General features: G+C 43.2%; 1 protein-coding gene across 1 annotated transcript in view; it reads left to right on the top strand.

Annotated features, from left to right (window-relative positions):
• Positions 1 to 3,620: 3,620 nt before the first annotated feature.
• The window catches only part of ITIH3 (inter-alpha-trypsin inhibitor heavy chain 3), a 31,465-nt gene continuing 21,806 nt past the window's right edge, over positions 3,621 to 13,279 (top strand). The window contains 5 exon segments of the mRNA XM_020971559.2: positions 3,621 to 3,809; positions 5,371 to 5,391; positions 7,010 to 7,176; positions 9,014 to 9,118; positions 12,860 to 13,022. Coding sequence (XP_020827218.1) covers positions 3,636 to 3,809; positions 5,371 to 5,391; positions 7,010 to 7,176; positions 9,014 to 9,118; positions 12,860 to 13,022 — 630 coding nt within the window. The 5' untranslated portion in view covers positions 3,621 to 3,635.

Here is a 13,279-nt window from a genome sequence, read left to right as displayed (position 1 = left end):
GTGGCCTTGAATCCTATCCAGAAATTAGATGTGGCCTTTTGTTCTCTCATATTCCAGGAAAACAACTACCCTTCCTTCCTGAACAACAACACAGCTCCTGGCTTCCCTGTTCCACCCTGCTTCCTGTCTTCCCCCCCAAAACACTCAGACCAAAGATGCCCAACAGTGAGCATCCTGTTTTCTGACCTTAGAATCACAGAATGACAGAGCTGAGAGTACTGTGAAGATTATCTAGTTTGCCTCCCTCACTTTACAGAGGGAGAAACTGAAGCCCAGGTTGGGGAAGGGACTTGTCTAGGGTTATACTATCAATAGCAAAGACTAAATTCAGATCCAGTTCTCCTAGCTCCCAGCCCCCAAATCTTTCTCCTGCGCCACACCTTAAGTCTCCTTCTGATTTGGGGGCCCATTCTTCTTTGGTCTCTGGGTCTGCCGTCATTGGTTTCTGGTCAAAACTAAGGTCTCTTCTGGCAACCTTGTATTCTCACTCTTGACTTACTCCCATGCTTGGTCTTTCCCCCCAAGTGCTTCCACTTGGTGCCATCTGATTCTGAGTCTTGATCTTTTTGTCTGACTTTTTCTGAAAAAGGCATTGACTCAACCCATCTCTGCTCCCTGGCAAAATCATTCCATGAGTTCTACCTCCCTATACTGTGTAGTGCGGATCCAGCCCAGTGTACAGAAAACCCATTGACCCTGTAGTCAGGAGAGTTGAAGTTCCACCTGAGCTCTTATACTAAATACATGTGTCCTTGGGCAAGTCACTGAGGTGTCACCAAGTCATACCCCTGCTCTGAGATTCAGTTTTCTCAGCAATGATATTTATATTACCTTCCTCACAGGCTTGTTGGGAGTGGGGGAACACTTTGCTGATCTTTATTAGCTGTGCTCCCTCAGAAAAATCCCTTATTCTATCTCGGCCTTTTTTTTTCTCATCTGGAAAATGGAAATAATAATACTTGTATTATCCACTTCATTAAATTGTTGCGAGGCTCACACGAGTTGATAAAGCATTTTGCAAACTTCAACGTACTAGATGTCAGCTATGATAGTAATAATAAACCTTATTCATTAACTTTGTTACTGTGACCATATCCCTAATTCAGGAATTCACAAAACATATTTGCATATTAAAAATCTCACCATCTTTCCTACAGTAGTCCTTCTGTTCTTCCTTATTTTCCCAACATTTCAGATGCCATGTTCCATTTCCATTTTAATTGATATAACCCTTGTATAGAGTCATTTAAAAAAAAAAGTTTCCAATTACTCCCCCTCCTCAACAATCTCTTATAACAAAGGATAAAAGAGGGAAATAAAAACAGTTCAGCCAGACTCAGAAAAAGTCTGATGTTATTTGCAATGTTTCTCAGATATACCCAACCCCCAACCTTTGCACAGAAGTAGAGGAGGGAAAATGCCTTTTCCTACTTTTGCTTTCTTTTTTTTGAGGCAGTTGGCGTCAAGTGTCTGAGATCAGATGTGAACTCAGGTCCTCCTGACTCCAGGGCTAGTGCTCTATCCACCGCACCACCTAGCTGCCCCACCCCCCACTCTTTCTTAAGGCCATATTTGAGCATTACAATTTTGCAGCATTCTGTTTTGATTGTTTTGTGGTTGTTGTTTCCATTTGTGAAATTGTGGTCATTGTGTTTTGTATATAGTTTTCCTAATTTTGGCTTATTTCTTTCTGCTTCGGTTTGTATAAATCTTCCCTTGATTCTCTGAATTCATCACACTCAGTGTTTCTTATCGCACAGAACTATCTCATTACATTTATTTACTTCAAGCTATTTAGTCTTTTCCTAATTAATGGGCATCTACTTTGTTTCCAGTTCTTTTGCTGCCACAAAAAGGGCTGCTATGAATATGTTGATGTATATGAGATCTTTCTTTTTGTCATTTACCTCCTTAGAGGTATATACCCAACAATAAAATCTTTGGGTTAAAGGGTATGCATATTTTTGTTTCTTTATTTGCATAATTTCGAATTATTTTCCAATTCATGTCTCCTCTCACAGTGCATTAATATGGTCCTCTTTCCACAACCCCTCCAGTGTTGACTGTTACAATCTCGTCATCTTTGTTAATATGTTCAGTGTTTAGTAAAACCTCACAGTTTTCGTTTGAATCTCTCTTACTATTCATGATAAAATGAGTTTTTATTGATTGTATCACCATATTTCAAACCCTTCTGTTCTTCTTCCTCCCCTTCCCAGAGAGCCATCCCACATAACAGATATTTTTAAAGGCAAAAGAAAGAGGGGGGAAAAAGTCAGCGTATGTGACGGATACATTGAAAAAGTTTGAGATTCTATACAGTGTACCACAGTTAGGGACCTCTCACCTTTGCAAAAGGGTGGGCGGGAGTGTTTTCTCATATCTTTTCTTTCAAGTCATGTTTGTTCTTCTTAATTTTGCAATATTCACTTCTGATTTTTTGTGTGTGGCTGTTCTTTCTATTTACATTACTTAGTCATTGTATGTATCATTTTCTTTGTTCTTCTTACTTCACTCTCTAGCAACTTAGATCTTTCCATGCATTTCTTTATTCATCAAATTCATCATTTCTTACAACACAGTAATATTTGATTACATTCATGTACCACAATCTGTTTAGCCATTCCTCAATCAATAGATATCTACTGTGTTTCCAATTCTTCACTATTATAAAAAGGGCTGCTATAAATATTTTGGTTTCTATGGGGACATTCTTCTTATCAATAGACTCCTTGGAGTATGAGCCTAGTAATGGAATCTCTGTTCAAAGGGTGTGGACATTTTAGTCCCTTTATCTGCATAATTCCAAATTGCTTTCCAAAATGATTCACAGTTCCACCAACAATGCATGAGTGTGATCCTCTTCCCATAATCCCTTAAACATTGGCTATTCCCATCTTTCGTTATCTTTGTCCATTTTCAGGATGTGAGGTAAAACCTCGGTAATTCTGATGTGCATTTCTCTTACTATAAAAGATTTAGAACATTTTTCCTATAGTTATTAAAAGTTTATAATTCTTCTTTTGAGAACTATTTGGTCATATCCTTTGACCATTTATCTATTGGAGGATGGCTTTTGGTCTTCTATATGTCTTCTAGTTGCCTATTTGCCTTACATATCACTTTTCAGTAGAGATGCAAACTAGCTATTTTTGTACCTGGGGCTGCACAAAATGTACTTGGGACAAACTGTACAACCCAAATACTCGAGCCAGAGCTTCTAGCACACATCATCAGGATAAGACCTCAAAAAGGGGATGAAGAGAAAGTGGGTGGGGCCAGGGAGGGGTGGGACCATCCCTTGGGATGCTGTGATAAGTGAAGCTTGGAAGTGCAGTCTGGCAGCTTCCTAATTTTAACTAATTCTCTCTTACTGGATGCTGAGCACTGTTTTTTACACTGTGGGCTGCAAATACTTTTAGTGTCCTCTAAATTCCACCTCCTAATTATAGCTCCATTATTCACCCATAATCCATCTTTTGGGGGAGGAATATTTTGCCACAAAGTCAAGTTGCCATACTTCCTACCTGGCAGTAGCCCATATCATATCCCAAAAGCTCCATTCTCAGGATATGGGGGCAGCCACTTCTCCCATTTCCTGCCCTGTGGAGGGTTCACTGGACTGGTTGCCTAACATGTTACTGATTGACTCTGGGCAAATAGCAGATTCCCATAACAGGAGGCGACTGCCCTGGAGCTCAGCTCAATGCTTCATCATGGCTGTCACAGTCAGACTGTACATCTCTCTGGTCCTGCTCGCTGGCCTGGGGACCTCTCACTTTTTGATAAACCCTCTCAGGAACATCATGGTGAGTCTAGACCCTCTGCTTTCTGAGATCTGGGCCATGCTGAGGGCTTTGGTAACAAACAAGCATACATCCCAGTGCTGGTAGGTCTTTGGCTAGGCAGGCAGGCAGGTGGGGAATCCTTAAGGTATTTATTCCATGCTCCCCAGGCTATAATTGCTGCTTCCACAAACCAAACTCCAAAGGGAATAAATCTTCCTAACTTCCCTCTGTCCAGGCGTGAAGGGTGTGTCTGGGTCAGACCTTCATTTTGGGCTTTCAGGCTCCTGAGATAGTCAGCAGGCTCTGGTGAACTTGAAAGCAACAGGCCTGGATTTGAGTCCTGACTCCACTACTGACCTCCCTCCTGAGCTTGCGGCAAGATAACTTCTTTTCCCTGGCCCTCAGTTTCCCTATCTGTAAGATGGGAATAATAACACCTGGCATCCTCACAAAGAAGAGCCCTTTGAAAAGAAAGTGAAATTTTGTTGTTGTTTATTTTGGGGTTTTTTTCGGTTGGGCAATGAGGGTTAAGTGACTTGCCCAGGGTCACATGGCTAGTAAGTGTTATGTATCTGAGGCCGCATTTGAACTCAGGTCCTCCTGAATCCAGGGCTGGTGCTGTATCCGCTGTACCGCCTAGCTGCCCCACCTAGCTGCCCCCTGAAAGTGAAATTTTGAAGGAAGGAACTCCACAAACATAACAGATTAGGGGGTGCTGGGAAGATCAGGTTGGGGGGAAGCCTCTAGGTTTGACAAGATCACAAATTGGGATCAGTTGTGACACCAGAGTCATCTCTTTCCAGATGTTGTCCCATAGAGGAGAAAGTCTGAGGAGTGCTAGAGAATGATGGGGCTACGGCAGGAATAGAAGCAGGAGTGAGAAAATCGGGAAAGAGCAGCCTTGGGGATCTGTCCTCGAAGGCCAGAGTTATATCTAAGCTGGGGCCGAAAGGCCAGGGTGGGAGCTTTAGAAGGTACTGACAGCCCTACCTTGTTATAGCTCTGGCCTCTAAGGGCAGAACCCGAAGGCTGCTTCATCTCCATTTTCTACTCACTTTGCTGTACCAAACCCCTGTTCCTTGTTCATCCCCATTCTCAATGGCAGCTTGAGCATGCCTCCTTTCCCCTGAATCTTGGCAGTGCAGAAGGCCCAGGCAGTGTGGTCCTGTAGGGATTCTTCACATTCAGCTTCTCACCTGTCTAGCCCTCCACCTCCCTTACCCACACTCCCCACCCAGGGATCAATGATTTTGCCCTAAGATCCTCTTCTTCCTCTGGTGGTCACATCCCCAGGCCCCCTCCCCCACCCTCCTCAGCAGCTGCTGGTCCTTCTGTGCTAGTAGCAGAGAGACTTTGAGTTGTCCCAGGTCCTGTATGCAGCTGAACCCAAGGCGAGCCTACCCTTCCTACCTAAGGCACAAAAATGGCTATTTATGGCTTTATGAGAGGCCCTGGGTCTGGGCTAAGGACAGTGCTTGCTTTTCAAGCCACCACCCCCAGGGTCCAAGCTCTGTGATGGGTCTGAGGAAAGTCACCTTTGGTCTCTCCTTGACCAAATTTTTGCCTTTTTCTGTTTTCACAGAAGCGGAGCCTCCCAGATACGGTAAGTACTTTCATCACTCTTAGAAAGGTTGCTCAATCGCCAAAGGTACAGTATACAGAGTACTGCTCTAGGGTGGCACGTGTGAAACATCAGGGCTTCCCGGATGACAGTAGCTACACATTGCACAGTAGGGCCCTCCATAGGATTCTAGTCTGGATCATATGTACTATACAAACACAGCCAGGCCTTGCCCTGTACAATATCCAATAATTAACTACTATCTCCACACAGGACTTTCAGAAAGTCCCTTCCCTTGCTAGATCTCCCCTTTATCTGTAAAATGAAGGGCTTGGATTAGTTGACCTCTAAGACCCCTTTCAGCTTTAAATTCTATTAGGCTATGACTGATTCTCATCATTCATCCACCCATCCAGCCATTCATTCATTCTTCATCTAGTAAGTGTCCTGAGGATACAAATTATAATAAGACAAAATCCCTGAGCTCAGGGAGCTCCTAGTCTACTTGGAAAGATAAATCTTACCCAAGAAGGGTTAACTCAAGGCACAAGGTAGGATACAAGATGAGAAGGGATAATATTTGAGAAACATTTTATAAACCCTAAAGCATCATTATCATCATCATCATTATTATCTCAGCACCAGAAGAGAGATATAAGCTATACTTGCTCGGGCATTCTGGGAAGGCTTCCTAGAGAAAGGGAATTGGGCCCTGAAGGATGGGACTCTTAGAATGTTTTAGGGAGGAAGTATTGTTTTTACTGGGCCCTGAAGTTCTCAACTGGACTTCATCTCCTGGGGGCTGGGCCTGTGGGAGGGAAGTCTAGGGTGAAACCATGAAAGGGTCCAGGAAGAGTATGGACAGACTGCTGGATGTCAGACCCATACTGGGATATGTAAGGCTTGGTGCCAACCCTTGGAGGCTGCCATCCTGAAAGATGGCACTGCGCCCTTCATGGTTGTTCTCTAGCACCCCTAAAAGAGCTTCAATTCGGGTCTGCTCAAAGGAGCAAAACTTTTAATAACTCCCTGTTCTGTTTCCTGAGTGAAGTTCAGATTTCTTAGCTTGGCCTTGAGGGCCCTCTTCAACCTGGTACCTTCTAGCCCTATCTCATAGTATTTCCCCTCTTCCTCATACACTCCAGGCTTCAACCAAACTAGGCAGCTCTCTGCCCTCCAAAGACACCCTAAGACCTCCTGCCTCCATGCTATCATGAGCTCCTGATATTCCTTGTTCCTGGAATGCCCACTTTCCCCTTCTTCACCTGTTGAATTACTGCCCATCCTTTAAAGCCCAGTTCAAATGCCACTTTCTCCAGGAAGCGTTCCCTGATTCTCTGGCCAGTAGTAGCTTTCCCCTTTGGGCCCAACATGGCACTGTTTATACTTCTCTGTTGCACTTCTGTATTATTGAGTATTAGTTTTATTTGTGTTGGTGTCTTGACTGTAAGCTCCATGAGGGCATGGTTACTTCCCCCATTACTTAATGCAGAGATCTGCACACAGTAGGTACTTAATCAAGATTTGTTAAGTGTTATGGAATCCCAGCTCCCATCTTGGCTCCTGAATGGATAAGTGAACAAGAAAGTATTTATTAAGCACTTCCTATGTGATGTGATGGCTCAGTCCTGCTATTCTTTCTTCATCTCTCCCGGGGCAGGTTGTGAATGGCATTGAAATATATAGCACCAAAATTAGCTGCAAAGTGACCTCCCGCTTTGCCCACAATGTGGTCACGACGAGGGCTGTCAACCGTGCAGACACTGCCAAGGAGGTTTTCTTCGATGTGGAGCTGCCCAAGACAGCTTTCATCACCAACTTCACCATGTGGGTATCTGTTGGTTACTGCTCCCTGTAATAGGAGCTTTCTCCATGCTCTCTTTGATTAATCAGACTAACCCCACCTGGCCCTGCCATACCTGGCCTGGTTCTGAACCCCTCAGTGTCACTGGAGCTTAGGACATCTATGTCACTTTACATCATTTCCAAAGGCTGGTTTTTTTTTTTACCATCTTTCCCATTTGTTTGCACATCAAATTAAAGGGTCCTTATTCAGCGTATCTTATGAGCCCAGCCCTTAGATAAGAGATAAAGGACCTCCAGAAGTAAGAGAGAACCTTTAAGACAAGATCATGGTTTCTTCCTTAGACTAAGAGGCCATACCCCATGTTTCCACCTCAGCTTGGGGGCTCCCTGGGGCAGGATGTCAGTTTCTGTTTCCTTGCCTCTCCTCACTCTCCTCACCCCCAATCTATAGCAATGAGCTCAGTAGATACCCAACGCATGGTGCATACATACAGAGGGGTGGTTGCAACAAAGAGTAATAAAGACTAAAATTGGGGCCCTTGGGGAAGTGGAATCTTTTGGACAGAAGCCTGGGGACCCCCACACTTAGGGATGGGAGACAGATCCAACAAAAGAGATAGAAAGGAGTAGTCAGGTAGGTGGGAGGAGAACCAGGAGAGAAGAGTGTCATGGAAGCCCAGGGAGGAGAGGATATCTGGAAATAATAATGTCAAAAGCTGTCATGTGGTCAAGGAAAATGAGGACTGAGCTGGGTCATTTAATTGAGTAATTGATGGGAGGAAAAGTGTGTGTGGTGAGGAGGTATAGGCAGCCAGTATAAGAAATCCTTTCTAAAAGCAGTGAAGGGGAAAAAAGATAAGATAGCTGGGTCTAAGGAAGATTTTTAGGAGGGAATTGTTTTTGTTACTCAGGGTGGAGACTATATTTATAGGCTGAGTAGAAAGACCCTGGAGAGAGAGGAAGGGCTAGAGAGAGGGAATGAAAATGACATAGAGATGATGAATGATGGAGCAAGTTCCTAGAGGAGATAGGAAGGCATGGGATCACAGGTACCAGTAAGTGGTGGGGTGAGCCTCTGGAAAGAGGCAGATCCCTCTCATTCTTTGAGCCTGGAAGGAGGGAGGAAAGGATGGATAAAGACACTGAATGCAGCAGAATGATTCTCCTTGAACTTCTATTGTTTTGTGGGACTGTTGGTATATTTGGATACTGACACACATCCACATGGGGACCCCATTTTGTAGTTAACTCTGAGCATATAGCCATGGCCTTTGGGTACTCGACTTTTCTCCTTCTTAGATTCTTCCTAGAGAAGCAAAACTAGGACTCCAAGGTGGGAAGTTGGAAAACTACAGAAATTCTGTCAGTTGCGACCCTGGGCAAGTCACTTAACCCTGATTGCCTCCCAAAAAACAGGAAGAAAAGAAAAGAAAGAAATTCTATCAGCCATTTGGATAGCACAAAACTGTTCTGAACACTACTTACATAAATCATCTCATTGATCCCTACTAGCTTCTTAGGGGGCACAATAGGCCATGGAAAGATTTTTTTTGCTTTAGTACAACTAAAGGATGGCCCAAGGATTCTTAAAGGCAAGGGGGATGAAGCCAGTCAAGTTCAAAAAAAACAAAACCAGAGTTGACAACTGATTGATAGGTGCTTTTGTGAACCAGCAAAAGAGGTGAAAATATACTGCTTAGTCCCAAATATGTTGTCTCCCCTGTCCTTCCTTCACTGTAACAAAAGAATGATAGCATCCTTTATTAAGAAGAAGTGATGGCAGGAAGCATCAGGGCTTGAGGACCTGGACACTAGAAGGCAAGAATGGACTTTGACTGCTACATCTTCTTCCCAACAGGACAATTGATGGTGTCACCTATCCTGGAAACGTGAAGGAAAAAGAAGTCGCTAAAAAGCAGTACGACAAAGCTGTGTCCCAGGGCAAGACGGCTGGCTTGGTCAAGTAAGTGGAGGCTGGGCAGGGAGGGGCATCTGGTACCCAGGCTCCCTGAGGTCTGTTGTGATGAGAGCTGAGCAGTGAGGGATTGGACTCTCTCCACATCCTGCAGCCTGGGCTGGCGCAGGTCACCCTTCATCCTTTGTGGAAATGCATCCTCTCATAGCATCCTCTTTCCTCATCTGGCTTTGATGGCTTCTGACATACATATATATATATATATATATATATATACACACACACACATAACATGTATATCCACATATATGGACAGACTACTTTATGTATATATCTTGTTGGGTACATAGTCATTTTCATGTCGTCTTTCCCATTAGACTATGAGTTCCCTGAGGTCAAGGCTTGTAATGCTAAATAAATGCATGTTACCTTGATTTAACTTAAGAAATGGACACGAAAAAATACATAGTAGATAGATCAGTGAGCTTGGAATCAGGAAAACCTGGGTACAAATCCTGCTGCTTATTAGCCATGAGACCTTGGGTAAGCCACTTAAACTCAATGAACCTAGGACTTACCCATACAATATTACAGACATACTGCTATCTGTAATAGTGGAGGGAGTACTTATATTAATCTTCTTGAGGAATCATTTGGCTGGGTCTGTAGGGCCTGTGACATTGCCCCATTCCCTGTTCTGTACTCAGGCATGAAGTTGGTTTAATTCTGGGAGTCTGGCCTCTAATGAGAGAGGGCTCCCTTTTTCACACGCTCAGCTCATTAAAAACATTTGGGCAGCTAGGTGATGCAGTGGATAGAGCACAGGGACTAGAGCCAGGAAATCCTGAGTTCAAACACAGACTCAGACATGGCATAGCTGTGTGACCTGGGGCAAGGCACTTAACCTCTGTTTGTCTCAATTTCCTTATCTGTAAAATGGAGATAATAATAGCACCTCCTTCCCAAGGTTGTTGTGTGGATCAAAGGAGACAGTAACTGTAAACTGCTTAGCACAGTCCCTGGCACATAGTAAGTGTTATTTAAATTATTATTATTATCATTAGTTAGAAAGCTCTTAGCACAGTCCCTGGCACATAGTAGGTGCTAAATAAATGCTAGTTGTTGTTCATCTTATTACCTCCCCTCTGGAATCTTGTGTACCTTTCTGGGTCTGTCTGAAGTCCCACAATCTGTTTTATTTTAAAACTATGTATATAGGAGCAGTCAAAGTATTTGCAATTCTGGTTCTGTTGATCTCACTTTGCATTACTTCTCAAAAGTCTTTCCAAATTTCCTTCATATTTCTCTCTTTGTTGGTGTTACCCCATTATGTTTAATCACACTACTCCTCTATTTTGATGGGTCTGGACTCTCATTGATATTGACACCTCACCCCACCCCTCATAACCCATCCACCCTTTCTCCTCCTGGGATCTCCTTGTCTCTATCCTCACATAAACTCCCCAACATGCAGGGGGATGCCTCTAAATCTCTTTCCATTGCTTGAATACAGAGTACACATCTTGTCCATTGCCCTACTTGCCCTACATGAACCACCATCTTTTGTAGTCATATAATATACACATCTCTCTGAGGACATACCAATTTTCTTCTGTAATTTGTCACCGGTACTGTGTTGCAATATGCTCACTTCCACCATTGCCCTCCAAGTGAGCTGAAATTTTTGTTTTGGAGTTTGTGAAATTCCACGAATCATAGCATCCACCAAATAATATTGTTTAAAAGATAGGCTTTCATTTCAGGAAGAAACTTGGGATCTTTAAAAACATTGTGTAATTTCCCAAAAGTAATCCACTTTGTTTTCCTTTTTTGTTCAATTCTGGGGCTAACTCTACTCATTTGCAGTGTTAGTCCAAAATGACATACGCTGATAGACCAGCTCAAGTAGTTGTCCATCCAGCAGTATTTCATAGTCTGGACCAAGCGTTCTTCATCCACTTGGTTTTTCCCGTGTGGATGCTTAGGTCAAATTCTTTGGAATGATTATGGATTGGCTCTGAAACATTCTGGGGTTTGATGCAATCAGGATAATGCCATCTACAAATAGAAGCATATGGAGGACTTTAGCATCTCCCTTTCATTTGGTTAGCCATACTCTGATTGGTGGATAGACAAGTTATTCGCAATTTTTGCCATTACAGATGGGACAGATATAAATTTTTTACATAGATAATTCATTTTTTCCCCCTTTAAATTATGTTTTGAGGATCTAACTAGCAATGGAGTTGCTGGGCCAAAAAGCATTATCTGTTCATTTTGTGAAGTCCTTGGTGTTTTTGCTCTACTGCTGTCCAAATTTTTTGGGTAGGTCTACCGTCCCATCAGTGATTAATTTTTTCCTCTACCTCTCCACTATAAAGTTGATCATTTTTGTTATTTTTGTCATCCTAGTGGATAGCACTTTCATAGTTATTAGTGAATTTGGACATCTTTTTGTTTGTTTGTTTTTTGCTGTATAGCTGTCCAGTTTTTCCTACATATTTATATTGAAAAAGTGATTCCACTGATTCAGAGTGCAGATTGAAGTTTCTTTCTTTCTTTCTTTTTCTTGTTTTTTGCCCTCTGGCATATGGCTAATAAAGAAATTTATTTTGTATGATTCATATTTGTAATGGATTTTGTATTTCTTGCCTTCTCAATGGTTGGGGAAGTGGGTGGGAGGAGAGAGAATCTGGACCTGAAAATAAAATAAAAATGAAAGAGCAACAATAAAAAAAGACAGAAAGAAAACTGATGCCATTCCCCAGCGCCTTTAAAGTGTGGGTCTCTCAAAATACCCTTTACACACATTGCATTTTATTTCTCAGTTCTCTCTTCCATTCCATTGATCTATTTCTCTATTCTTTTTTTCTTGCAACAGATAGATTTTACAATTATTGCTTCATAATCCATTTGGAGATGTAACAGGGCATGCTTGACTCTCCCACTTCTATCGCTCTGGCTTTCAACTCTATCCTGGGCTTGGGCTTCTCTCAGAAGGTATTCTGGGTCTCAGGGTACCTCAGAGTTTTGGAGCCTGGAATTCTGGGACTCTGAAGGCAGAAACTTCCCCAGGGGACAAGAAAGGATGATGCTGGGTCCTTCTAGGGTTCCAGGATTAGAGAATTCTGGAGTCTCAGAGCTATAAGGGTCTTCAAAGGTCATCGAGTCCAGCCTTTCCATACAAGAATTCCCTTTAACTTTCTTCCCAACAGAGGGTCATTTAACCTCTGCTTAACATTGTGGGATCAGAATTTATATTTGAAATGAATTTTAGAGACAATCTAGTCTGTCTCTTTCACTTTACAGATGAGGAAATTGAGGCCCAGAGAAAATAAGTGATTTGCCTAGGGTTGTAAGTGAATTGGAGCTAGAGTCAGGATTTGAAACCAGGTGACTGAGTTCCAAATCCATTACTCTTCTCATCTGAAAACTTCCAGTGTGAGGAAGCTCACCAGCTCCCATGGCAGTCTCTATTCCATTCTATCGTTGGACAGCTCTGATCATTAGGCAGCTCTTTCTCACTTTGAGTCAAAATCTGTTTCCCTGTAACTTTTACCCATTTTGTCTAGTTCTTGACTCTCTGGGCCCAAACAAGGCCCTCCTCCACAGTATAGTCCTTTATGGACCAGGGAGCTGCGGGCATATCCCCAGTGAGTCTGCTTTTTCTTCAGGTCAAACAACACCAATTCTTGCCACCTGGGGCAAGGGTTGAGAGGGATGTGCATGTGCCCTTCAAGGCTGGCACTACACTAGCATGCTTTGTCCCTGTCTCTTGTCTTTACCCAGAGCCTCAGGAAGGAAGCTGGAGAAATTTACTGTGTCTGTGAATGTGGCTGCTGGCAGCAAAGTCACCTTTGAGCTGACCTATGAGGAACTGTTAAAACGGCAAAAAGGAAAATATGAGATGTACATCAAGGTTCAGCCCAAGCAGCTGGTCAATAACTTTGAGGTAAGTGCCTGGTGTCGAGATGTAGCTTCAGAGGAAAGCAGGGGCAGGGCAGGGCAGGGCAGGGCAAAGCTGTTGCCCAGAGGCTACAGGGGGACCAGGGACACTGGCATTTCTGCTGATGGACCTTGGGGATGGGACTTGGGCAGTTCCAGAAAGGTGCACTCGGTTGAGGCTACTAGGTACAAACCAAGGTCAAGGACAGAGAAGCCAAATGGGTCCAGGTGAGCATCAGAGGTAAGTCTTCCAGACTGAGGTCC

This window comes from Phascolarctos cinereus, unplaced genomic scaffold (assembly GCF_003287225.1).
Source record: "Phascolarctos cinereus isolate Bilbo 61053 unplaced genomic scaffold, phaCin_HiC Scaffold_4;HRSCAF=312, whole genome shotgun sequence".
Lineage (NCBI taxonomy): Eukaryota > Metazoa > Chordata > Mammalia > Diprotodontia > Phascolarctidae > Phascolarctos > Phascolarctos cinereus.
This window is presented reverse-complemented; position numbering and strand designations above follow the sequence as displayed.